The sequence below is a fragment of the Acomys minous genome, assembly GCF_964271855.1.
Source record: "Acomys minous genome assembly, chromosome: 8".
Lineage (NCBI taxonomy): Eukaryota > Metazoa > Chordata > Mammalia > Rodentia > Muridae > Acomys > Acomys minous.
This window is the reverse complement of record NC_140489.1, coordinates 100,642,580-100,668,536: the sequence shown is the minus strand read 5'-3', so window position 1 is coordinate 100,668,536 and position 25,957 is coordinate 100,642,580. Positions and strand designations below refer to the sequence as shown.

General features: G+C 39.1%; 1 protein-coding gene across 7 annotated transcripts in view; it reads right to left on the bottom strand.

Moving 5' to 3' along the window:
• NCOA1 (nuclear receptor coactivator 1) overlaps positions 1 to 25,957 on the bottom strand; it is a 220,557-nt gene that overhangs the window by 39,444 nt on the left and 155,156 nt on the right. For all 7 annotated transcript variants that reach the window (XM_084793407.1, XM_084793411.1, XM_084793409.1 and 4 more), the window contains 4 exons: positions 21,683 to 21,823; positions 11,590 to 11,737; positions 9,032 to 10,361; positions 5,132 to 5,312 (listed from right to left, as the gene is read on the bottom strand). In XM_084793407.1, coding sequence (XP_084649533.1) covers positions 5,132 to 5,312; positions 9,032 to 10,361; positions 11,590 to 11,737; positions 21,683 to 21,823 — 1,800 coding nt within the window. The remainder of the gene's footprint in view (positions 1 to 5,131; positions 5,313 to 9,031; positions 10,362 to 11,589; positions 11,738 to 21,682; positions 21,824 to 25,957) is intronic.

The following is a 25,957-nucleotide window of genomic DNA, read 5'->3' as shown; positions in this document are numbered from 1 at the left end:
TTGCTGGAACAATTAAAGGACAATGAGCAGCTGTCACCAGACCTCTGCTCTGAGGCAGCTGACTCTGGAATGTGCCCATGGATTAAAATGGCGAATCTGTGACTCATGGTAGAAGTTCAGCCCAGGGAGTCTCCCAAAGAGGGTGCCAGGGCTGCCAAAGGAGTTTCCCTGTTGCCAGTCTCTGTTCCCTCCAACAACAGAGAAACGAGGCTTCATGATCAGAATCTACCGTTCACTGCCAGAAGAAGGCGCTGCTCACTTTAGCTCAGGAAACATGCTGGCCACCAGAGGTTTCAAATGCTAAGTTTTCCGGCCTATACTAAGAGACAGTGAAAATTTACAATTCAAGCAATGCCAACAGCAGCAAAGAGAGAGCAAGCAGTTCACAGTGAAAGAAACTTAGAAATAAAGATTAGAACAGAAATGGACGGACCATAAGGAAACAATAAAGATCCTCACACAGACTCTGACTCCTCCCAGCTTCCGATATTCAGGAGGTGGTACTGTTGAGTGAAGCCTGACAGAGGGGGTCCAGGCCCCTCCAGTGTGAAGTCACTATTTTGTTTTCCCGTTTCCTGACACACTGGGAGAGCCCCCTCCCGCCTCAGGCCTGGGCATTGGCCCTCTGGATAGACAAACTAGAGGAGGAGGCTCTGGAGCCAGCGGGAGTTTAACCAGGCCACAAAGCTCTCTGGGGCCAGTAATGGGTTCCAGGATGCAAACAAGGGAAGCCACGAGAGTGAATGCAGCCATGACAGTGACAAGTAGGAGTGGTCCTCAGTGCATATCAGCACCACTCTGTACAGCAGGAGCGGGAAGGACTCACAGCAGAGCCCAGCTGTGCCACTACCACCCAAGGCCCGGGGAACCCAGCAGTAGAGGGCCCGGAAAGGAGCTTCCCCAGTTCCTCTTTCAAAAGAGTTTACATTTATGTGTATGGATGTCTTCCTGCCTATATATGTGTGTACCATAGACACACCTGGTGTCTGGGGAGGCCAGAAGAGGGCAGGCATCCGACCCTGACAATGGAGTTACTGACTGTTGGGCTGCCATCTGCAAGACACCGAGTGCTCTTCACCACTGAGCCATCCACCTCTCCAGCTCTGACTTCTTTAGTTCTTAATCACAATATTTTTTAGTACTGTTTTACCTTATTTTAAAAAATCTTTTGTTTTCATTTTTCCTCTTAAGTTTACTTAATTTCATTTCCATATTTTTCTTTATTTTATAATTGGATCCCCCGCCACTGACAGACAGTCCCTCAATGACAGGCAAGCACCACCACAAAGGTCTTCCTCCTCACATTCTTTCCCTTCCCTGTCTTTTTAAAACCTTACTTCTTTCTTTTTCTCTTTCCTGGCTCTCTCCTTCATTGTGCTATTTTATCCACTTACCATAAACTCTTGGTTTTGTTTTCTGAGACAGGGTTTCTCTGTGTAGCTCTGTCTATCCTGGAATCACTTTGTAGACCAGGCTGACCTTGAATTCAGAGAGATCTGCCTGCCTCTGCTTCCCAAGTGCTGGGATTAAATGTGTGGGCCACCAGCTACCCCTCCATGAATTCTTAACCTTGTGGTTTATTTTATATTACTTCTTCACTTTCTTTTCTTTTAAGTTACTGTAACTTGTTTTCTCTTTCTTTTTTATTTGGTTCTCTTTAATACTTCATATAGATGAGAGTTTCAATCTTGAGTTTCTTTCTTTTGTTACTCTGATGGTAACAATTTTTTCTTTCTAAACATCTTTACGTCATCTATTTCTAAGTGACCTTGGATACAGAAAGCCAGTGTTTTATTTGCCTTCCATCACTTCTACATCTTTTTTGTCTTGTTCATTTGATATAATGTACCACTTTTCTTTGTTTTAAAGATTTTTATTTTATCATTGGTTTTAATTGCCTTCAGGTATTTTGACTACATTTTCCTTTTCCATTGTTCATGGCACGTGCCATATCCTGCCCCCCTCCCCTTATTTTGGGTTTCCTCCACCTGTACTTGGTTTGGTAAATGTCTTCAAGAAAAAGATGGGTTGTCTAGGCTTGGTGGGAGGCAGAGGCAGGAGAACTACTGTAAGTTTGAGGACATTCTGGTCCATATAGACAAGGCTCCAGAGCAAGACTGCCTCAGAACAGCAAGACTAAACAACACAATCAAATCAACCCTTAAAAAGAGCAGGCTGGTTGTAGAGCTGGCCTGTGTGCTGCTTTCTCAGAGACCACAATGCCACACCACTGTCTGAGAACTCTTCCATAGATCTACCCCCCACCCCCAGGGCTTATAAGGGAAGAGCTGGTCTAGCATCCACTGTTGGTAAAATGATTGGAAGCCCTTTAAAGATCGTAACACAGGCTCATTTCACGTCTGCTTCTAACATTACTTTGGGAAACTTCAATTCACTATATGCAATTCTTATCCCTTTCTCTCTCTTTTTCCTCTTCCTTTTTTTCTCTCTTCCTTCTTACTTTTTTTCTTTTCTTTTTAAAAGAAGACCTCACTATGTAGTGCTGCTTGGTTTGGAACTCACTGTGTAGACCAGGCTGGCCTTAAACTCAGTGATCTGCCTGCCTCTGCCTCCAGAGTGCTGGGCTTAAAGGCGTGTGCTATCATACCTGGCTGTGAAAAAATGACAGTATTTAGAATATGTCTACTGTTCCAGAATTATACAATGACAAGGCATGCAGACTTTTTGTATTAGGCAGTTGTTGAAGCCTTTAAATATGGAGAATCATATCCTCAATTAGTTCCAGAAAACTTCTCCTATTTTTCCATTTGGTGATATCCTTTTTTCCTCCTATTCTCTTCTCTTTGTTTAGAGGATTCTTACTAATAACTGGCCATCTTAAGTAGATCTTGCAATTCTTTTAACCTTTTCTTTCCTTTTTTGTCTTTTCTCACAATTCCTTCATTATTCTTTCTATTGGTCAGTCTGTCTATCTGTCTGCCTGCCTACCTAGCTATACACACATACATGCACCTATGCTTTTTATTTTTTCCACACAGAATGTCATTATGTAGTCCTGCTGTCCTGGAACTGACTATATGCCAGTTTGGCCTTGAGCTCGTGATGATCTTTGTGCCTCTGCCATCTAATTTTTTAATTTGTATATCTCATTTCCAAAAGCTCTTTCTTATTTTTTTTCCTTCCCATGACAATGGGACCTGTATCTCTCCAGGCGTTTTAGTCCACGCACTGCTGCACTCACTGTATGCTTTTATTGCACACCTTGTTTCTTCTGATCTCTTTTTTTTCTCTGCTTTTTTTTCTTTTTCCTTCTCCTTCCTCTCCTACTTTTTCTTCTTCCTGGCTGTCCTGGAACTCACTCTGTAGGTCAAGCTGGCCTAGAACTCAGAGAGATCCGCCTGCCTCTGCCCCCTGAGTGCTGAGGTTAAAGGTGGCTGCAGCACTGCCGGCTGGTGTGTTGTCTTCAAGCTTGATTAAGGTTGTGGTGATCCCTAGCTGTGTCTCCTCAGCCAGCGCCCCCGCACGTGGCAGTCATCTTCTCGGTTCTAGCGGTCTTCACTGTTGCTGGTCATTTGGCAGGATGGCTTCTACACAGGGTGCAGAAGGGTCCCCCTGTATGTATCTATACCCTATGTCTTCTTTCTGGGCACTCGGTGTTTCCTGAGGAAACCTCTCACATTCTTTCTTCCTCTTGATAGGGAAGGGGAACAGGAATCCTAATCAATCAATACAGAGGTTTTAATTTTATCTCTTAGTCCTGCAATTTACTGTATTCCCAGCTGGCCCAGCCTCTGAAGGCTTTCTGTTTCAGTTGGAGGAAACTTTGATCCTTCGTTCTTTTCTTTGTTTCTTTTCTATCTTTTCTCTTTCTTTCTTTCTTTCTTTCTTTCTTTCTTTCTTTCTTTCTTTTTTCTTTCTTTTGACTCTGGATCTCATGTAGGCCAGATGGTCTCTACACTACCATGCGGCAGAGGACAACCTTGAATCTGTTCCTCCCAGTTGCTAGGATTAAAGGCATGCATTACAGAGCTTGGCTTGATCATATCATCTAAATTTAACTTTGTACCTAAAGAGAGCAAGACTTAGAATTTTTTTTTTTGTTAATAAATGGAGAATGTGGGGCTTGAATGTAGGCTCTCGACTCCTCCTCTAGCAGTCTGGTTAACTGAAATTCTGCTTCTAGATCTGTCAGCGAGACAACTCAGTCTTATTTGCAGCTGCCTGAAATATTGAATTTCTAGGAATTGGGTCCTGACAGCTAAAAGCTCCAATAAGAAGGAAGTGAGTGAAGACCCAAGTAGGAGCCCATTAGGGGTTGGAAACTATGGAGACAGGGGCTCAGACACATCCCACAAGTTAACCGATTAGTCCCCTTTAGTTTCAGGTCACACAGTGGATTTATCATCAATGGTATTTTCAAATTGAAAACTGATGTGGAAAAAAGACTAACAGTCTCGGTTTCATGAACTTCAAGTATTATATTATCAGTCTACTTTAGTTAGGAAATGCTAACCTGCATCAAAACAACAGTGACATATTTTAACACCGTGGTCTCTTAAATAATATTCCATGGAAAACTCATTCTGTGGGATACTCTATTACTTGGGAAAAGCAATTCTACCTAGAAAGTTTGGTAAATGCTAGTTAAAGAAATAGGAATTTGTTTCTCTAATTCAAAATTAGCTAGAAACTTTAATAGCCAAGTAAAGTTTCATTAAGAAATGCGTATTATAATTTATAGAACTAATGTTCAGGAAATATACTTGAAAAAACATGCTCTGACCGAATACTGTATTTCTGAGTGTCGTTATGGGTGCTCTGGATAAGGACACAAACCGCCTGCTGTTACATCCATAACAAAAGGACAGAGTTCCATACCACATTAGACATGGACAAGATCAGTGCATTCCTGTAATCCTAGTACTTGGGAGATGAAGAAAGGATGATTAGAAGTTCAAGGTCATCCTCAGCTACAAAGTGGATTTGAGGCTACTCTGAGGTGCATCAGACCCAATCTAAAGGAAAATGCATGATGAGTTATGTTCTTATGCCTAAAGGTAACCGTTTAATGTGTAGGGCAGTGTTGTGAAAAGATGGTTCTGCAGTAATAGAGCAAGACAAAGTGCTACCCCACAGTTCTACGAGACACAGTTCTGCTTAGAACACATACTGTTCAGCCTGGGAGCAGGTCTGGCAGTGGTGGGCTGAAGTGAAGCTGGCAGGACCTCTGACTTGATGTTTACACCAGTGACCACACCATCCATCCTGTCTGTCTCACACAAGCTTGGCAACTGCGCTGCCTTCTCCAGTGTGGGCAGTAACTGATCAAACTGGTCAAGGTCAGCTGTAAACTAAGAAGAGAAACAACAGTTAGAAGAAACATTTTATGTTCTCATCTGAAAGAATGAAGAAAGGAGCCGGGCAGTGGTGGCGCATGCCTGTAAGCCCAGCACTTGGGAGGCAGAGGCAGGCAGATCTTTGTGAGTTCGAGGTCAGCTTAGTCTACAAAGCAAGTCCAGGACAGTCAAGGCTACACAGAGAAATCCTGTTAAAAAAAAAAAAAGAAAAAGAAAAAGAAAAAGAATGAAGAAAGTGTGTTCTTCAATTCTAGAAATCAAATGTGACAGAGGCTAGACTGATGTGGAGCACATGCCTTTAATCTAGCACTCAGGAGACAGAGGCAGGTGCATCCCTGAGTTCGAGCTCACCATGGTCTATAGAGTGAGTCCAGGACAGCCAGGGCTACACAGAGAAACTCTATCTCGAAAAACCAAAACCAAAACCCACCACAACAAAAAGAAATGATATGATCTATCTATTCTACTGGAGAAAATTTAGACTCTATCAAATAATATTAATATAAAACAGAATGTAGTAAAATTATTTATCTAATATAGTTAGGTGGAAAGTGTGACTATAAGAGGAAGATTGGCCTGAAAAAGATATAAAGATGACTACGCTATGATGTATTGTAGTGTCTTTCTGTCCTAGTTTTCAAAATTCTGTAATACTTTAAATTTATATGATTTTGTCTTTTTAAATTATAACAGGAAGTTTGTGGAAAAAAATTTTAAAGTATGTAAATGCCGAAGATCTCAGAAAATCCAAGACTGTAACAGGGCAGAGAGTTTCTGCCTGAGGTTATACATAATAAAAGCCTTTATTTATACTCATGTGTACTATGAACACTGTGAGTTAATTCATTACCACAAAATGTCTGCCTGTTTCAGTTTCATTGTTTTGTTAAGCTGAAGTTTTCCTTCTAGACTGTGTAAGTGGAATTACATGTGTGCATCTTACATGTCGGAGTGCTTTCAACGTTATATGTCATACTCGGTCACAGGCAGCAGGAGCGCCTTCATTTTCACTGCTGCATAGTATTCCTTTATATGAACATGTCGCAGTATAACCATCCACTCTTCTGAGATGGAGTTTTGGGATATTTGTGGTTGGTTGTGTGCGTGCTAATATAAACAATACCTTGTGAAGAGTTTTAAGCATGTCTTTTAACACTTGTGCAAGAAGCAGTAACTATAAAGAAAAATGAGCAAATTCAACTATATTAAAATAAAAAAATTTCTTCATAAAACCAAGACAAAACAAAGTCAGAACAAAATCCTATGAGCTATTAATGAAAACACAAGCCACAGCACAGAGAGGCCATCTAGAAATAAACAACCAATCTCTCACACACATGAGGACCACTTATAAGAAAGCCAACAGCAGAAGACAGTACATTACAAATAGGGGATGATTAGCCTATGCAATTTACAGAAGAAAATACCCACATGAACAACGGACATTTACCAGAGAATGTAACCCAAACTATGAGCTGCTCCACATATGTCCTAGAGTGCCTTAGTGTAAAAGATGGATAATAGCAAGCACTACCAAGGATCTAGAACAATCACAAGGATTTCTGAAGCAATAGAAAAAACCCACAAACCTACTAACGAGTTTATGATCAATTTAGTATTGCACAATTTCAGTATAAACTCAGCAGGAATGTGTACACACAGCATGGAGACAGATTTATGAGCATATCTGATATACAGTGACATTATTTTACAAAGATTCTTTTCAAATTTAATTTTAAAGCTCAGTAGTTTTAATATACTTAATATTTAAAGCTGTTATTCTGCTTAAAAATTATGTTAGTTTTATTGTACTAAAACCATGAGACACAGCTTTATTTTCAAAGAGCAAATGTGTAAAGAAACATTCAAAAGAGGGAGAGGGATACGGCTCAGGGAAGGGAAGGGAAGGGAAGGGAAGGGAAGGGAAGGGAAGGGAAGGGAAGGGAAGGGAAGGGAAGGGAAGGGAAGGGAAGGGAAGGGAAGGGAAGGGAAGGGAAGGGAAGGGAAGGGAAGGGAAGGGAAGGGAAGGGAAGGGAAGGGAAGGGAAGGGAAGGGAAGGGAAGGGAAGGGAAGGGAAGGGAAGGGAAGGGAAGGGAAGGGAAGGGAAGGGAAGGGAAGGGAAGGGAAGGGAAGGGAAGGGAAGGGAAGGGAAGGGAAGGGAAGGGAAGGGAAGGGAAGGGAAGGGAAGGGCCTTCCCAGGCGCAGACTGTGTTAAGGGAAGGGCCTTCCTCTGAGAAGGAAAGATTCATCGTTTTCTGAAAAATTTTCACAGTTTATAAGCAATTACTCAATAAACAAATCTTATTAATTTTAATACCAGCTACACAACATCCTAAACATAGATGTTTTAACACTTATGAATAGTTTCTTCTCATTTACTTCTGTCTCAGGACATGCTGTGGGAAGGCAACAACTGCTACCCAGAGAATCTAAGTGTCCATTTTCTGCTGAGGATGCTCAGAAACAGTACAGAGAAAGAGGCCTTAGAAAAACGCCTTCACAAGCCAGTCAGTGGTGGTGCACACCTTTAATCCCAGCACTTGGGAGGCAGAAGCAGGTGGATCTCTGTGAGTTCGAGGCCAGCCTGGTCTACAGAGCGAGTTCCAGGACAGCCAAGGCTACTCAGAGAAACCCTGTCTCAAAAAGCAAAGCAAAGCAAAACAAAACAGAAAGAAAAAGAAAAAAGAAAAACGCATTCACCAGGTTGCCTTACCTATGTTCTCACATTTCTCTCATATTTCATTTATATCAGAGGCTCCTCAAATTAGCTGTTACCCAGAGCTCTTTGGAGAATTTCTTTAAAAAATGCATACAGTCTTAGATTCTGCCCCAGAATGGGGTTTAATATATGAGATTGGGAAGAGATGAGGATATATTTTTAAATGTCCTAAGATGCTGGGTGTGGGGACACAGTCTAATCAGGAGGCAGAGGTAGAAGGATCTCTGTGAGTTCAAGGCCTGCCTGGTCTACATAGTCAGACCCTGTAGCTAGTGCATATATCCTAGATTGACTTACTTTAAAAGACCGACAATATAAAAAACAGTTCTAAGATATGAGCTCTGATTAAAAAAGAGCAGAAAGAAAGAGAGGAAGGAAGGATGAAAAGTCATCACTTAGCCAGGTGTGGTGGCACACACCTTTATTCTCAGCACTCGGGAGGCAGAGGCAGGTGGATCACTGTGAGTTCGAGGCCAGCCTGGACTACAAAGTGAGTCCAGGACAGTCAAGGCTACACAGAGAAACCCTGTCTCGAAAAACCAAAAAAAAAAAAAAGAAAAAGAAAAAAGAAAAGAAAAGACTTAAAGACACCACATTGCTGTTGTGGCCGCTAGAGTTTTAGAAGGATTGTCTGAGGGCACTCCAAGGGTACTCCGTGGCTTCATCCTCTCATCCAGCGGTTCTCAGCCTCCCGTGCACTGCAACCCTTTAATACAGTTCCTCCTGTGGTGCTGACCCCCAACCATAAAATTATCTTTGTTGCATCTTCATAACTATAATTTTGCTACTGTCATGAACTGTAATGCAAATGTGTGATGCGCAGGATTCCTGGTATGCAATCTCCAGGCTGAGAACCACTTCTCTGAACTAACTCCTTAGTGTGAAAGAGAAGACAGAATACAATCCACCCGGATGTGGCCTTCAGAGGGAGCAGAAAAGGCACACTGGAGAGGAAATATGAAAAGCCCCCTCTGTGAAGCACGGGATCACCCACCTGGCTCTGGGACTCCAGTTTGACCTCCTCGGGGGCAGGTTTGGTCATTGGGGCTGGGTTTGTGTTACAAGGATCCATCTGTTCCTTCTTTTCCACTTTGACCTTTACATCATCCAGGCTCAGGTTTGGAGTTGATCTTAAATCCTTCTCATCCTTGTCTAAAAGGTAGCGCAGGAGCTGATGGTCTTTTGTCTCCTTTTTCTTTGAAGCATCCAGTTCTAGTTTTACGCTGGCACCTCCCTGGGCTTGGCCAGGCATCGCCACAGCAGCGGAGGCTGGCGTGCTGTCCTTCTTCTCGGGTTCCACAGACAGAGTAGTGATATCTGAGGGGCTGCCCTCCTGCAAGAGCCGGTGCAGGATTTTATGCCGCTCAGTCAGAGAGCTGTGGGAAGAGGGGCAGGTACCCCCTGACGGGTTAGCAGGGGCAGAGCTGGACGTGCCGGTGCAAGACAGCACCTCTTTGCAGCTCGTGTCTATATCAGCATGCCGTAACTGCTGCTCTGCAGTTGTGGTCAACAGCTGCACTAGCTTGTGACTAGTCTGAGAGTATTTACTGTCTCCATCTGAGAGTCTATCGCTGTTATGCAGAAGTCCTGAGTCCAGAGGCTTGCCATCGTTAGCACTGTTGTCAGACTGAATCATTTCATTTAAAATGGATGCAATCTCCTTGTTATCTTTGGACTCAGCTTTTGCTGGTTGCATACTTAATCTGCTTGGTGAATTCTGTGAGCTCATCTGCCGAAGGACTGGAGAGCCGGCAGAGAAGCCAACAGAGTTATTGGGTCCTTCATTCATACCTTGTAAAGATGTTACTGGGATATTTGAGTAGGAGCGGTTATTATTATTGCAGGCACCACTAGTAATGCCAACTGGGGAGCTTAATGTTGGAATATTTGGAGGAAATGAATTGTTTGACATTCTGGCCCTTGTTGCCAAGCCAGAAGTAGCCTGTCTCCTCGGAGACATGAACTGTGCAAGGGAAATTCCTGTACCTTCCATAGGAGAATTACTGAGGTTTAAGGACGGATTACTGCTCTGGGAACCTGCCTGTCCCTGGTTTAAGGCAACATTGGCTACAATCTGATTTCCAGGTGAACATCCGAAACTCCCTTGGTTGTTGCTAGGATTGCTATGGCTGCTGCCGCTGTTAAGGTCTGAGCTCTGTTGGCGATTTACTCTGGCAGAGACCATGTTGTTGTTGGACGGTGGCAACGTGGATGAACGGGTCACACCATGGGCTGGAGAGATACCAGGATTGACTGAGGGGTTTATTCGGGGAATTGACATTCCAGAATTAGTGTCATCTTGAGGAGAAAGCCCACTGTGCTCCCTAGGGGAGAAAAATACATTATTATTCAATCATTTTAATTTGTTTTATTACATTTTTATGATGATATTATAAGAAGGGCCATTAGGCTCATTAATGTTCCAAACTAGCAAGTAGACAGTTTCCGTATCACCCTAAATTAAGGAATCCAGGAGCCTGCCAATGCCACTGTAAAAGGGCAGTACCATTTCCTAGGAAACGGCTCCTATGGACTCTTATATCATGACAGTTTCAGTGGTGTGAAAAATAAGTCTTTCTTGGTGTTGGGAAAATATACAATAGATATACTAATAAACTTTTCTAAAATTAATATAAATAATTATTATTGCAGTAATGATTTAATTTGAAAAGAAAAACTTCCCACACCTTTATTTAGAAAGCATTTTATTTATGACTCCCCTGTTATAGCTTTTAAGTATTTCAACTCCAAAGAGGAAGACTGGGTAAGGAAAATACTGTGTCACTGATGCAAAAATTAAAAAGGGTGATATGCAGACATAGCAGATGTTTTGAAAGAGAAATCACAATATGAAAAAAGAACTGTGCTAATTCCACTCACAAGAAAAAATTTCAACTAAAACTAGAAAAAGTCAGAATACTGAACTCAGGTTTTATGGAGTGCTTTACTCAAATGTGTAACTATGACAACAGATTTGTGACTGGCATTACCATGTTCCAATACACAAAACATCAGATGGGAAAAAGATGAAGTGAGGGGAAATGTCTTTGTTTTTAATGCTAAATTTTACACAGCTATAACTTAGGGCTTTGAAACAAATAACAATATAAAAGAATACTTTCGTGAATTTGCTATGTGTATCAGAACCTACTTAGAGATAGGGAACAAATTAGAAGCAATATTGAGAGACTTCAAGTTGAGAGTTTAATGAGTAAGGCGGCTATGGTAAACTGTCAACTTGAACTCAAGGGCCATAAATGTCCTAATAAAGTACCCTTAAAAATAAAACAACAATGTTATAAACTCTGAGTCTCTGCTGACGCTGTAAGTGCTCATGTAGAACGTTGTAAATCTTAGGCACCATTTTGTTTTCACCACCTAAAAATGACTTCAGTGCCACCTTTCCTGTCTCCTTTATGAACAGCAAAGCTATTTGGTAACAAAACTGTAAAACCCAGTGTGGATATACTACTAGATAATTAATATTAATTATGGATATACTCATCATACTGTTCTTACACTAACTTAGAATTCTCTCCAAATAAATAGTACCTGTCGATGATATGAATCCCCATGATGAAAGGCTGCATGTCAGGACTTTGAGGGTAGCAAAGTTTACACTTGGTGTGGGCGCTAAGCATTGTCCCATCATTCAATATGAATCTATAGGATGGGCTGGAGGCAGTGCCACGAGTCATCACTGTTTCAAACAAAAGAAAAACCTAGTTAAAATTCTGATACTTGAACGCTGGGCAAAGGAGAGTTACCAGGTCTCATCTTTACCAAGAACCTCATTGAAAATTGCTCCCTCCCAATCGCTGCCTGCTCTGACTCAAAGAATAGTTCAAAGATTTGGGGGAGGGGAGAATGCCAGCTAGAACACACCTCTTGACAGGTTTTAGGGGTGTGATTTGAATGGTTGCCTCCTGACATAAATTAGGACTGTGATAAACACCAACCTAGTAAAATCTTAAATCTTTCTCTATAATGGGAAAGTTATCCAAATTTATTAAGTCTCCATTCAAAACACTAGAAGTACTTTTCTGCCTTTTGCATTCAGTGTCATCTCTAACAAGTTTTCTTTTATTATCTTTGGCTGGCTGATGGTTTAAATTATAGCTCTACCGAGATGTAATTCATATGCCATAAAATTCACCCTCTCTTTTTTAAGTGGTTTGAAGAATTCTTTATTTACTGAGGAGAGTGAATCCTTCAGGTCCCATTTGACAAATGGTTCCATATCTATATTATTTTTAATATTATAATTTTTGAAGTTTAATAAGCAAATTAAGATAAAAGTCAATGATTACTAGTAAGGAACAAAACCTGGGCTGGCAGCTAAATTACTTTACGAACAACATCACTTAACTTCTGTCTTAAACAGCAGGCAAGAATCTAGCCACTGAGGCGAGTGCTTATGAAATATGTGGAGATTACCCAAGGCTGAAGGACTGAAATGTCATTGATGTCTTAGTAACACCACAGAATTCTATCTTGAGGCTTACTAGACTTGGCAATAGGAAGATTAAAAAAAAAAAACCAAATTCACTGAAATACAAGAACTACTATCACAAACACCTGTTAAAGTTTAGCTTGTAAGAAATATTTTGAAGACGTTTTACTTTTTGAAATAGAGTCTCTGTCTATTGCCCAGACTAGCCCAGAACTTTCCATATAGCCCAGGGTGACCTCAAACTTATACTCTTCCAGCTTCAGCCTGCTAAGTACTGAGATTAAAAACCTGTGCTAGGATGCCTGCTCAACTACAGCCTAAATATCTCATAGGAGAGATTTTAAATGATCAACTAATATCTGTCAAGCTACACATTATTCAAGATAAGAGAAGATATGTTCTCTTTTATCTCAAGTACCTAGCACCGACTGAGGACAGTCTGTTTAAGTCGGCAGAATGATAAATCTGCCTAAGTACAGAAATGAGGATGTAAACCCTGCGCCTTCAGCTGAGACACTTCCATGTTCGCCGAATGCAGTGCATAGAGAAATTCAGTATTTAATAAGACAATAAAAGATCAAAGAATCTTTCATGGACACTGACAATTTCTGTTGGAGGGTATAAGCAAATCAGTCCTAAAATTATGTTAACAACCCAAACTGTTTATATCTTTAAATAATATATTTAGAAAAATACTTCAACAGACAAGTGGTATCGTACAATAAATTATTAACATAAGATTTTAAAGGGCTGAGAAAACATAACATCTTACATGGTTTTACTTACTCCATTTTACTGATTTCTTTATTTTGTTCATTTTCCAGATCTCCTTATTACACAGGGAAACACTAATTACTTTATAGAGCTGCACTGCTCAACGCAGCATCACTAACCTACATGTATTCATTTGAAATGAAATATAATGTAAAATTCACTTCCTCACTCACAGTTTTAGTCCCTGATACCCACATAACGCTGATACTGACTCTTCTTTCATTTTCACCATTATTTCTTCTTCCTAAATGCCCTTCCAGTGGCTTTTTTCAAGCCATTCTTCATTAGCTAGTGTAAGGGTCGATGATCTAGCCTGCCTTGCTCGCTACTCCCTGCTGACCTCTCTCCAGTGCTCTGCCATAAAGCTGGCCAGGAAGGAAGCGCTGCCTGGTGATCTTCAGTCTGAACCGTGAGTAACTACACTAACACTGGCATGTGATCGAATGCCACAATTCTTCCTAAAGAACAGATTTTCGATCTTAGTTACATTTTGAAACTCCTATACCTCAACTTATGTTTTTACTCTTATAGGAATAAAGACTTAACTTTATAAAGGAAATTAATTGAGAAGAAAATCCTTATTGATCACTAACTGTAAGTGAGAAACAATCAGAAACTTGGGGTAATAATATGGGAGCCTGAGGGTATTTATCGTGGATTACAGAAACATAAGCGTTGGTTAACTACACTGCATAAACCTGTAGGATTGCAGCTAAACCTATAAAAATACTGAAATTTTAGAAATAATTTAAGTACTAAATTAAACTTTTGCTTAATTTACATTCAGAACTTAAAGCTTTGAAGTTAGATTATTATAGATGATAATGTGTGGATTAGAACTCATTGAGAACTATTCTTTGAACTGAGAAAAAAGGTAATTATTTGATACAGCAAGGCTTTCTCTCTTTCCTCCCCAGTAACTGGGATCCAGCTCAGACTTCAGACATGTTGGGCTATAAAATCCCTAGTTCTTAAAACTTGAACTTATCAAGACATGACTCTCCAGTTAACTAGATTTCCAGTGCCTGTTGGTTCAAACGAGCAGGCAGTAAGTAGGAAGCAATGGGTAAAGAGAGGAAGAAGGCGAGGAGTCAGATTCACACACGGCCTCTGGCTTTGTCCGCTCTCAGTTCATCCACCACTAAAGCGGAGCCAGTGATGTTACGAGGTTCTATCTAGTGTGGACACCAGCACACAGTAGCATTTGCATGACTACTTCCTGCATAACCAACAAAGAAAAATAAGCAACTGCTAGAGTAAAAATGGCCCAAATCACATTAGTCAACTCTTTTTTTTTTATGGTTAAGAATTTTATTGTCAAAATTATTACATCTCTTGTGAAAGTTCAAATGTTACAGGAAGGTGTAAACACTCCACTTGAGGAAGAAGCAATGTTCCTTCCCTTCCATTAGTCAACTCTTAAACTACCTTCATGCTAATGCCTTCCAGTGCGTCTATCAGTAGTGTGACTAATATTTTGGATTAAGGATAAGGTAGCCGTAACACACTACAAGTGTGAAGTAATTGTTTACTCAGTGTTCCACAGCTTCCTTTAAGTGGGTTTCAAAGTTAGGCTTGGAATTCCATTTCTATCCCAGGATTCCTGATCGGTTTTCGTCAGTTATTCAGCAGATATTTGGTCTCTGATTTCCTCTTTTTTTTTTTTAATTTGTTCTTATAGGATTTTACTACTTAGTTCAAGCTGGCCTCAAATTATCCTCTGTCCTCAGCCTGCCGAGTGCTAAGTTGTACACACATAGGTGTGTGACTAATCCCAGCCAACTTCCTACCTTGTGTGTGTCTACATCTAACCCTCTAGAACATTCAGTAGGGAGGGCTAGAGCTGAAGGGCATTGCTGACACCTGGAAAGTCTTCTGCTAAATCTTGAACTTGACAATTGTTTTCATTTTTTCTTATAAGAGGCCTCAACCAAGAAAAAAATTAAAAAATTATTCCCTGGTCAGAGAAACTGTGGAAGTACAGCTGTTTAAGAATGGGATCTTTCCTAATGTGGCACTGAGATGACCTGCATCAGGCTCGCTTTACCAACTGACTGATCAGGTAGCAAATGTGTGGTAGCACCTGCTCCAATTAGTGTTTGCCAGATAGAAGAATAAAAACAACAGCAAAACACAAAAGAAACCACAGCGGCAACAACAAAAAACAAACCAAAACTAAAACAAAAACTGCTACTAGGTAAAGAAAAAAATTGTTCCTAGATGAATATTAATTTTTCTCCTCCTTCTGAATATTATAAAAATTTCAAAATTACCAATGAATAAATCCTATTCTGGTAATCAAAATTTCTACAGGAGGCAAGTAAGTTAATATTTTAAATATTTCAATAAAGTTTGAAATAAAAATATTTTTTGGCCATGTGGACCTTTATATTAACTATATAAACCTCAAATAATATTTTTGATAATCATTAATGGCAACACACATACACACAATTATTTTTTGAGACAGGATCTGACTCTGTAACCCAGGCAAACCTGAAACTCACTATGTAGCCTAGGTTGGCCTCAAATTTGTGACAATCCTCTTTCCTTAGTGTCTATCTGTCTCTGTCTGTCTGTCTGTCTGTCTGTCTGTCTGTCTGTCTGTCTGTCTCTCTCTCTCTCTCTCTCTCTCTCTCTCTCTCTCCTCTCTCTGTCTCTGCTTTTTTTCCAGACAGGGTCTCTCTGTGTAGCCTTGCCTGCCCCGGACTCTCTTTGTAGACCAGGCTGCCCTCAAACTCACATAGATCTGTCTGCCTCTTTCCTTAGTCTCTTATATCCTAGAATTAGAGGCATGAGTTGCCACTCCTAATGCTTTATTTTATGAATATAAAGTTAAGGTAACAAAAAGATGAACAATGAATAAGATAAAGTTATTTGTAATTCTATCATTGAGGTAAAATTAACATTTTATTAATATAGAATTGGAAAGATACATGATTGAGATTATATTATATATACTGTGCTTTCTTAAGCTGGTTTTTCATGTAACAATATATCAGGGGCATTTAAAAGATAAATTATGATCTATTATAGAACTATAAATAGATAAACAAAACTTCGATAAAACACGGGTCATCCATCCACCCGTCCATCCATCCATCCATCTAAACACTTCCCGTACTGGTACTCTGCTGATGGATGTGCTATAAGAAAAAAAACACTCTGGAAAAATAAGTACACTGAGTAATGAAGTTTAAAAGGTCCCTTTACTGTGGAACTCCTGGGAACTTAAAATACCTTAACTATGCCTTGAATCTCCTAAAACAGGAGAACAGAACATCTATCCAACTCAATTAAGCACAAAACAACACCACCTCATTATAGATGTTAAAACCTTATGAAGCCTAGCTTTATATTTTCCAAATTTCTCTGTAAGAGAGCATCTTATGCTCATTTGGCAGTATGGTGAAGGGCCAGGAAATCTGACTTGACAACTGCCGCTTGCATCCATCTCACTCAGGACAATGGGAAACATCCTGTTCTCCACTGTCCTTATCTTTCTTTCGTAGGTATGGAGATGGGGGTTGAAAAGAAAGAAGGGGGAATATAGAAATATATAGTGATTATAGGACAAAAAGCAGATTATTGAATCTACTCCTCAACTTAAGGCCATAATTGTTACTCACAAATAAGGTTATTTTTAACTCATTGGTATAGAATTTTGTATATTGATGTAATTGGTGTAATTGATGTAATTTTAATAATTGGTACAGAATTCAAATTTAAGATTATTCATCATCCACATGATATATATTTCTACTCTATTATGAAGTATTGTACTCATACAATTTAACTCCAATACCTTGAAAGTGCTATTGCAGGCTGTTTAGGATAATTAAGTAATGCAAGTTAATTGTTAGTGGATCAAACCATGGTCATGTCAATTATTAGTCTGTTTTTATCACAAGAACATAAATCCTAGGTTTAACAGATAGATATGATTCTACAGATATATAAGGTAAAGTAGTTAGATAAGGTCTCAAAAGCCTCAGAGACCTACAGAATATGGCATTTAAAGTTTTTTTATTATTATTTTAAAGATTCTTTGACAACATGACAGGTTAACTCCTGGCAACATCCAGCCTACCTCAAAGAAGATGATGAGCATCAATGAACCTCCTTATGGAGATGGCTTCAAATGTGGCAAACAAGCCCCTGGGCAAAACATCCTCATTTCTGCCACAGACAGAATTCTGCCTAAAAAATGAGCAAGCTTGGATGCAGGCAGAGTCGATGACCAAACTCTGCCAAGACAAGGTAAGCAAGTCCTCAATAGTTTCTGCCTCACAAATTGGGCCAGAAGGCTGAAGTTGATGCTCCAATGTTATAGAGAGTTTTGGGTGACTGTTTAGGCAGCAAACTGTCTCTGTTATTTTTATTTTTTTATTTTCCATGTTGGAAGCTGCTAACTAGCACTTGCGGTTTACTCAGGTAATTAAGTTTTATTCTTTCTTAAGTCTCTGATGGGATTGAAGACCAGATAGTTTAGTCTTAAAATTAAGCTTAGTTGTTTAGGGGTTAAGATGTTTTCAGGTTTAGATAGGTGTTTTAAGTTAATAGAGATGAGATATGATAGATACTGATTTACATTCAGAATTTTAGACTCACCAAGATAGGAAGGATGTTTTCTTCAAGATTGCCAAATACAAATAGCCAAAACACTATGAATGTAACACTTATATAATTTCTGATTGCTTCATGGTTCTTCTTGATGTATGCAGTTTATTTTACTTATGTTTAATAATATAAATGTATATGTAAAAAAAGAAATATAATAAAATAAAGAAAGAAAGAGCAGAACCTACAAAGCTCTAAGCTATTTCCACTTGCATCATCTTTCTCTGACTTCAAAGTCCCCCAAGTGGTTTTAATACCCTCTTTGCCCAGTCTCAGTGTAGAACCATGGCTTCAGTCTGGTTCAAGTAAGTGTTCCCATGTGTTCTTGGCTGGAATGATACTACACATGACCCTGGAAGATGAAGCAGTAAGCCTCCTTTGAAAGTATTTTATAAGCATGGTGTGGCAGTTTACTGTTGTGATCTTGAGAGGTAGAGGTAAGAAGGTAAGAAGGTCAGGAATTCAAGGTCTTTCTCAGCCACATAATAGGTTTGAAATCAACCTGGGCTACAGGAAAGCCTACATCAAAGAACAAACAACAAAAGCTGGGGATAGCTTGGTGCTGAAGTACTAGCCTAGCATGTATGAGATTTTAGGTTCAATCCCCAGCACCAATTGTGCTCCCGACTCAAACACAATGAGAGTTGTCTTGGCCAAAAGCAGCCAAAAACCCGAACCCCAAACCAAGACCAAAATCAGCAAAACCACAACCACAATAACAACCCAAAACAAAAGAAAAAACAAAACTAAGCTAAGAACAAAAACACTAAGGAACATTAGGATTTTATAGCAATTGCCATCTTCAAATAGTACATTACTGGAAAAGAAAAAAGACGACAGATGGAAGATAGTTTTCTCTTGTCTAAAGACCAATCACTATAAAAATTTATGCAAAATCAAGGAGATAGTGGTGAAATGTGCCTCTTTTTTCTCCTAAATCTAAATTTATTTAGGTCAACAAATAAAATGTTATTCATTTTTCCTATGTATTATGATACCTTTAAGTACTTATTCATTGTGGATGGTTAAATCTAACTAATTAACACACACTGTATGACAATTCTCACTTTCACGGTGAGAAGACTTAGTATCTGTTCTCCTCCTTGCATTCCTCAAGAATAGCATGTTGTTATTAGCTATAATCATCATGCACACACAGACCTGTTAGCCTTATCCCTTGGACCTAATGAAGTGGTTTGAGCGACATCATCTCAACAGTCCCTCCCATCCCTACAAACCGCTGCAGCCTCTCACAGCCACCATCCTACTTTTTCTAGACTATGTGTAAGAGATCATAGGGTACTTGTATTTCTGTGTCTGGTCTATCTCCCTTATCGTAATGATCTCCAGGTTTAACATAGGAGTATCATTGTATGTCAATGTATATCATTCATATACATACGTATACACATATATACATATGAATATTTTCTTCATTTCCATTTACCCGTTGATAAGCACATAAGTTGATTCAATATCTTGGCTAGTGATCTACAGGTACCTATTATACTGATTTTGTTCTCTTTGGTTATAAACTCAGACATGGGATTCCTAACTCCTATGACAATTCTATTTTAAATATTTTGAGGACTCACTACACTTTTTTTTTCTAATGACTATTCTAATTTACAATTCCACGTACATACATGCTCATCTTTTATCTGTCTGATCACAGATATTCTAACATGAACATGTCTCACTGGCCTCACACTGTCCTTAAGTGCTAGAGACAGCAGAAATAAAACAACCTGCAAATGTAAGTAATTACAATCTTCATTCTTGATAGGTTCTTAAACTTAAGCATCACCTTCAAGGTCTGTTAACATATCTAGCCCTTATCTGAGATTTTAAATCAGTGGGACTTTTTAACAGATGATTTACATGTTTCCAAAGACTACATCTCTCTTACCAGGCTACATCTACTCAATATAAAATACTAGAAAATGCTGTCTATCCATAGCATGATGTTTAGTAAATTGTCTTAATTTTTAAAACTCTAGAACCAGAGTCATATGAACTTTGGCCATCTTAGTTTTGAATGAAAAAAGAAAAAACCCCAAGTCATTTCTACCAAGGAATTCTTTTTCTAAAAAACTGGAGGATATGATATTAAGAAATGCCCAAGGAGGAAAAGCAAGTGGGTTATAATTCTTTTTCTTTATACTGTCCCATAAATTGTATTTTATATTCTGAGAGATTATTTATTAGATTTTAATAAACCTACTTCATAATGCTTTATGAACGATGGCTCTTTTACACTTGTGTGGAGCGTACTCATTTGGACAATAGATACCATTTCACACAAATTATAGGCAAATAAAATTAGCCAGGCACAGTGCACATGCCTGAAATCCCAGCACTCAGGGAGGCAGAGGTAGGAGATCTCTGTGAGTTCAAGGCCAGCCAAAGAAACCCTGTCTCGAAAAAAACAACACCAAAAAATTGTTTCTCAGCTGTGCCACAGAAGGTCCACCCTGAAAATTATGACAAAAGTCAAAGACCCATATACTATTTTACACATTAAGTAGTAAGTGAAGGCTGTGCTGAGTCCCACACTCACTCAAAAGTCAAACATCGCTATGCAGAGGAAGCCTAAGTTCATACTTAGTAGAGGGAATCCATCATTATTATGATGGCTCCCAAGCCAGGATGTACTTTGGGATTGCCTGGGGGAAGTTAAAAATAATGTAGATTTTTGGTTCTTTGTAATTAAATAGTCTTGAGGATTGGCACAGAGTTTAGTAAGGAGCCATCTGAAAAACTACTTACTACTCTGTTCCAGAAATAACTACAACTTTGAGATTTATACAATCAATTTACAAAAAAATTCTTCCTGTTAGGAAACAATTAACCTACAATGTAATGAATGATATGTCATCAGGAAACTGAAGACATGATGTTATGGGGAAATGTTATGGGGAAAATGTTAAAATTAAAAAGGGTGTGAGAATAATGAAACATTTTCTTGTGTTTTAGGACTAGCAATTGATAGAGGCTATCGAACTAAAGCTCACATTGGGACAGGAACACTAGGGCTGCCATACATGACAGTATTGTACAGTGCACAAACAAGCCCTCAGCTCTGAGTCTCTGTGAATGCTCTAATCTTTTCACAGGTATGGATATACTCGTTTTGTGCTTCTGCGAACCTCCTAGACATGGCAGCTGTGCAACAGTTAACGTCACAGGACACAGTATTAAGTCCAGAACTGCAGTCTAAGTCACAAGATATATCCTCAACAGTCATGAAGTTAAAATTAGTGCTACCGAGGCCTCTGTCAGCCACACGCCCTGGACACACTTGTTTTCCTGGGGGGAAAAATCTTTAGGAGGCAAACAAACAAACAAACAAAATCCCTTGCTCTCTCAAATTATCATCAAATTTGAATTTACTTTTTAATAGTTATCCTTCTGTTATCATCAGGGTCACACTGCTTTTAGAGCTATCCTATATTCTCCTAATACCCTCGAAGCAGAACCTGCTTCCTAGCCACCACTTACCCCTGGCAACTTATATACATAGTGTTCTATGCATGTAAGGAACTTGAGACATCTGCTGAATGAATGAATGAATGAATGAGTGACTGCCACATGACATCCTAGTCATTAGGATGTGCATCCTGGGTCTCAGGATCCACTCATGAGTTACTTTGCTTACCCATTTCTTCCTTTCCTAAAACTTATAGAAGCTGTAATTTGGAGAAAATACTTATCAAGCTATGAACTCTAAGAAAAATTACTCAATAGCAACATACAGGTTAATGAAAAAAAAAAAAAAGAGAGACAAAAGTGTTTTACCTTCTTGAAATAGCTGTCGGGCGTAAGATGGCTCTCTGCCCTGAGGTTGGAAAAAAGCATAAATGCATTTCCTGACTAAATCTTCCCAGCCAGTCCTGCCAGCAGCTCTGAGGGAGCTAGTGTCAATAGAGATGATTTTACCTGCACAGAGAATGGTTGGCATTTATGACAGAATCTTGATATAAATCATCCACACTTCAAAACTACCAGATATATCCAATCTATAGAGTATTCTCTTTCCAAATACTGGTTAGACAAAAGTAGTAAAATACCATTTTCATTTATTACACACAGTAATGTAGTATATTAGAGACATGATAAAGATTGTGTGGTCTTGGATTGTGATATGTTATTGTGTAGGTTCAGTTCTAGTCTGGTATTGAAATCCTATCAGGGTGAAGGGTGTAGCTCAGTCGATCCAGTGCTTGTCTATGATAATGAGGCTCCGGGGTCAATTCCAGCACTGCTAAGCAGGCCATGGTGACTTACGCCTACAATGCCAGTACTTGGGAGGTGGAGGCAGCAGAAGCTAGCTCAAGGCTATCCCCAGCTACATGATTAGTAGAAGTCGGCCCCAGCTACATGAAGCCCTGTCACAAACAAACAAATAGTCCCCTGGAACAGTCACCCAAGTCATCTGAAGCTGTTGAGACACCCAGTTCAAATCCCCCAAGGTCTGCCCCTCTTTGATGCTTTCTGCATATTGATGACTAACAATTAGGGAATAGAAGTAATAATTAAGTATATTATCCTAGTTTAGGCTATTTCCCAATGACCAAGTGAAGAGAATATGAGAAAAAAAAAGCAATCTTTCCTCACCCTTTTAAACCTACAGTTAATCTTCATAGGCAACTCTACAACAGAGACTAAAGGCAATGAAAATGCACCCAGATAAGGCACTAAACCAAAACCTTAAGATTTATGAGGCATCATACTATTGGAAAAAAGCCTTATAAATTCATTGGTAATTCGCTATAGTTATCATATTTGGTCAAATTTCCTGTTGGCTATGATGGTATTCTGGGTAAGTTATTTCTCAGCTAATAGGGGGACCAACTAATATAGTTTGTGATTTTTCAGGCTTATTTTTATTATATATACACACAAGAGCCAGAGTTCAATTCCCAGCACTTCCTGAAAAATTGCCACTTCACTGCTATCAAAATGTGAATTTCATTAATTACTAACAAAGCTGAATACTTTTCATGTTTATTCACTATTCATGTTTCTTCTATGAATGCCTGATTTTATGTTCTTCTTTTTATACAATCAAGTCTAGCCTAATGTGTATGCTTCTTAATTTAACTAAAATTACACTTTCTTTTCTCCTCCTTCAATTTGGTTTTCCTAGTAATAAAATATTTGTTTGCTTTCCTTTAACTTGTTAGGGTTCGAAATCTAATGTATCCAATCCTTCTTGAAGATCCCACCCATCAGCTATTGGAATAAACGTAGATAGAAAGAAACCAGTTGAAAATCAAGTAAGATAATTTTGTTACTTAAAATAATGTGAAGAGAGTCTGGTGACTAGTGTAACTAAAAGTTATGCCATATATAAAAAATTTTGTTATAGCAACAATTCTACTGTTATGTAATCTTCATATACAATAAATACTCCTCATAGGCAATGACTAAGGGAAGTGTGTGTGTGTGTGTACGCATGCTCATACATGTGTGTATGCAAAAATGGTCCACAACATAGCAAGGGAATCTTGAATTGTGGAGCTATCGAAAAGAAAGTGATTATGTTTTCAGCAATGGTACTAAATGATTGGGCTATGCAAATAATTCTGCTTAGAAGACAATCATGCAGTTGCTTTAGAATGTCTACTTGCCAAATGGAAGCTGAACTCACCACTAACCAACCAAACAAAAGACAACAAAGAAAACAAACAAAACTCACCATTCAATCTTTCCTGATAGACAGCTTTTTTGTTTAAAGGCACATGGGATGGTGGTATACAAGCTTTTAATCCCAGCACTTGGGAGGCTGAGACAGGAGGATCTCTATGAGTTTGAGGCCAGCCTGGTCTATAGAGTGAGTCCCAGGACAGCCAGAGCTATATAGAGAAATCCTGTCTCAAAATACCAAAAGGGGGGGAGGGGAAGGGATATGAGCCACTCCACATATAGTTAAAAAGTACTATTAAAATGAAGTATTTAATAGTTACCTCACCTCACTATTATTTTCAGTGAACTCTATTATATGACAAGATATGATGTAATAATATAATATAATATAATAATATACTAGCTTTAAATTTTAAGTCTGAGTTCTATTTCTCTGGTAACTTGGTATCGAGAGGTGAAGCAGAGTGCTGTGGTCGAAGGTAATGTAATGTAAAGAATAGCTCGTTAGGGATAAATGTTTTTCACCTCCAGCAAATCAGTTACTGTTTCCCACTCATAAAGTAAGAAAGTTTGTATTAGTTGTTGTAAAAAATAAGTCGTAAGGTATTTAAAATTTTATTTCATGTGTATGTGTGCTTTGTCTCCATATATGTCTGTATACCACTGTGTGGCTGGGGTCCTCAGAAGCCATAAGAAAGCATCAGCTCCCCTGGGACTGGAGTTACAGACAACTCTGAGCTGCCATGCGGGTGCTGAGGATCAAACCTGGGTCCTCCGCAAGAGCAGCCCGTGTGCTTAACTTCTGAGTTACCTTTACAGACCCCAGAATGTGTTATTTTTGATGTCCTTACTAGTTGAATAATTATTGTGAAACTAAGAAATAAATGCTCTTATTTTAAATGGTCATGGCTATTTTTACGTATACATGTAACTTAAATTCTTCTCTGATTTAATGTACAGAAATGAGAATGAGTTGAAAAGCACTAATCATGAACTATCTCAGGACCATGTGTGCACATGTGTGTTTGTGGGCATAGGTACATGTGGCATGTGGCATGAATGGGGGCAGGGACATGTCAGAGGTATCAGGACTCTCCTTCCTCCTGTGTGTGTGATCTGGGGATGGAACTTCGGCTGCCATGCTTGTGCCAAGTGCCTTCACCCCACTGGGCCATCCCACTGGCTCTCATTAACTCAGTCTCTCATGTCTGACACTTCCTCTGCAGCTTGACAAACATACTTCCCAGCAGGCTTTCAGTCTGTGTCTCATCAAGCCCTATATGGCTTCTTTTTATGTCAACCAGTTACTGACAAAAAGACCAGTTTTCTTTGTCAATGAAACCTATTTTCCTCCATATAAAATATTTCTGGCTTTCAATGAGGGTTCATTGACTTTTTCCAGTGTTGCTCATGGAAGAAATGGAAGTGAGCACATGGTAGACTGAAAAAGGGATGGAGAGCAGGGCAGTCTCTCCGTGCTCACAGGCCTCTCTTTACTGTTTTTTTATATCTATGCTAATTTACTTCTCACTTTCTTTTTAGGAAGATCACTTGGGATTTTTAATCTTTAAAAAACCAAAAAAGAATAAAGCATATATTACAATAGTATCAGATTTCTGAGAGTTAAAAAGTTGTTAAAAATAAAATAGAATCTTTAAAGAATTGTAAAAGAATACACATTAAAATGGACAAAGAAAGAAGAAATTTAGTTGAAGTTCATTTTTAAAATTTCCGCTCAAAAATACATCTTCTACCATTTATCTCTGTTTTCAAATTAAGGAGGTGACTGGGAGATGTAACTCTGAGTACACAAAAATATGAAAACCCGAGTGTCAGTTTGAAGATAAATTAACTAGGAAAAAGCTGTGAGAAAATTTAAATAGCTGCAGTTTGTTCTAGATGGGAATAAAATATTTTTTTTTGTTTTTAATAATCATTTTTGTTATATGTACATTGGTATTTTGACTGCATGAATGTCTGTGTAAGGTTGTCAGATACCCCTGGAACAGGAGTTACACACAGTTGTGAGTTGCCATGCAGGTGCTAGGAATTGAACCAGGGTACTCTTAACTGCTGAGCCATCTCTCCAGCCCAGGAATACAATCTTTTTAAATTATTTATTTATTTAACGTAGGTGGCTTTTAAGGAAAAAGTATTGTTTTCAGGCACTCTCCTGTTACAGAGTGCTGCCCTACTGCCTGCCTGTTAGTTCACCTGTTTCTTGAGTCAGGATCGCTCACTGTAAAACAAAGACCTTCCACACTGGCTACTCCTGACACTTACACTTAGGGTGTGGGGCACTTCTTTGTAGTTGGTGGTCCATGAGCTCCATATTAGCTCACAACTCTTTTAGAATGACCACCTAATTTCAAAAAAGATCCCCCCAAATAGAGCTCAATGTGGACCTACAGCACTCAACTCTCT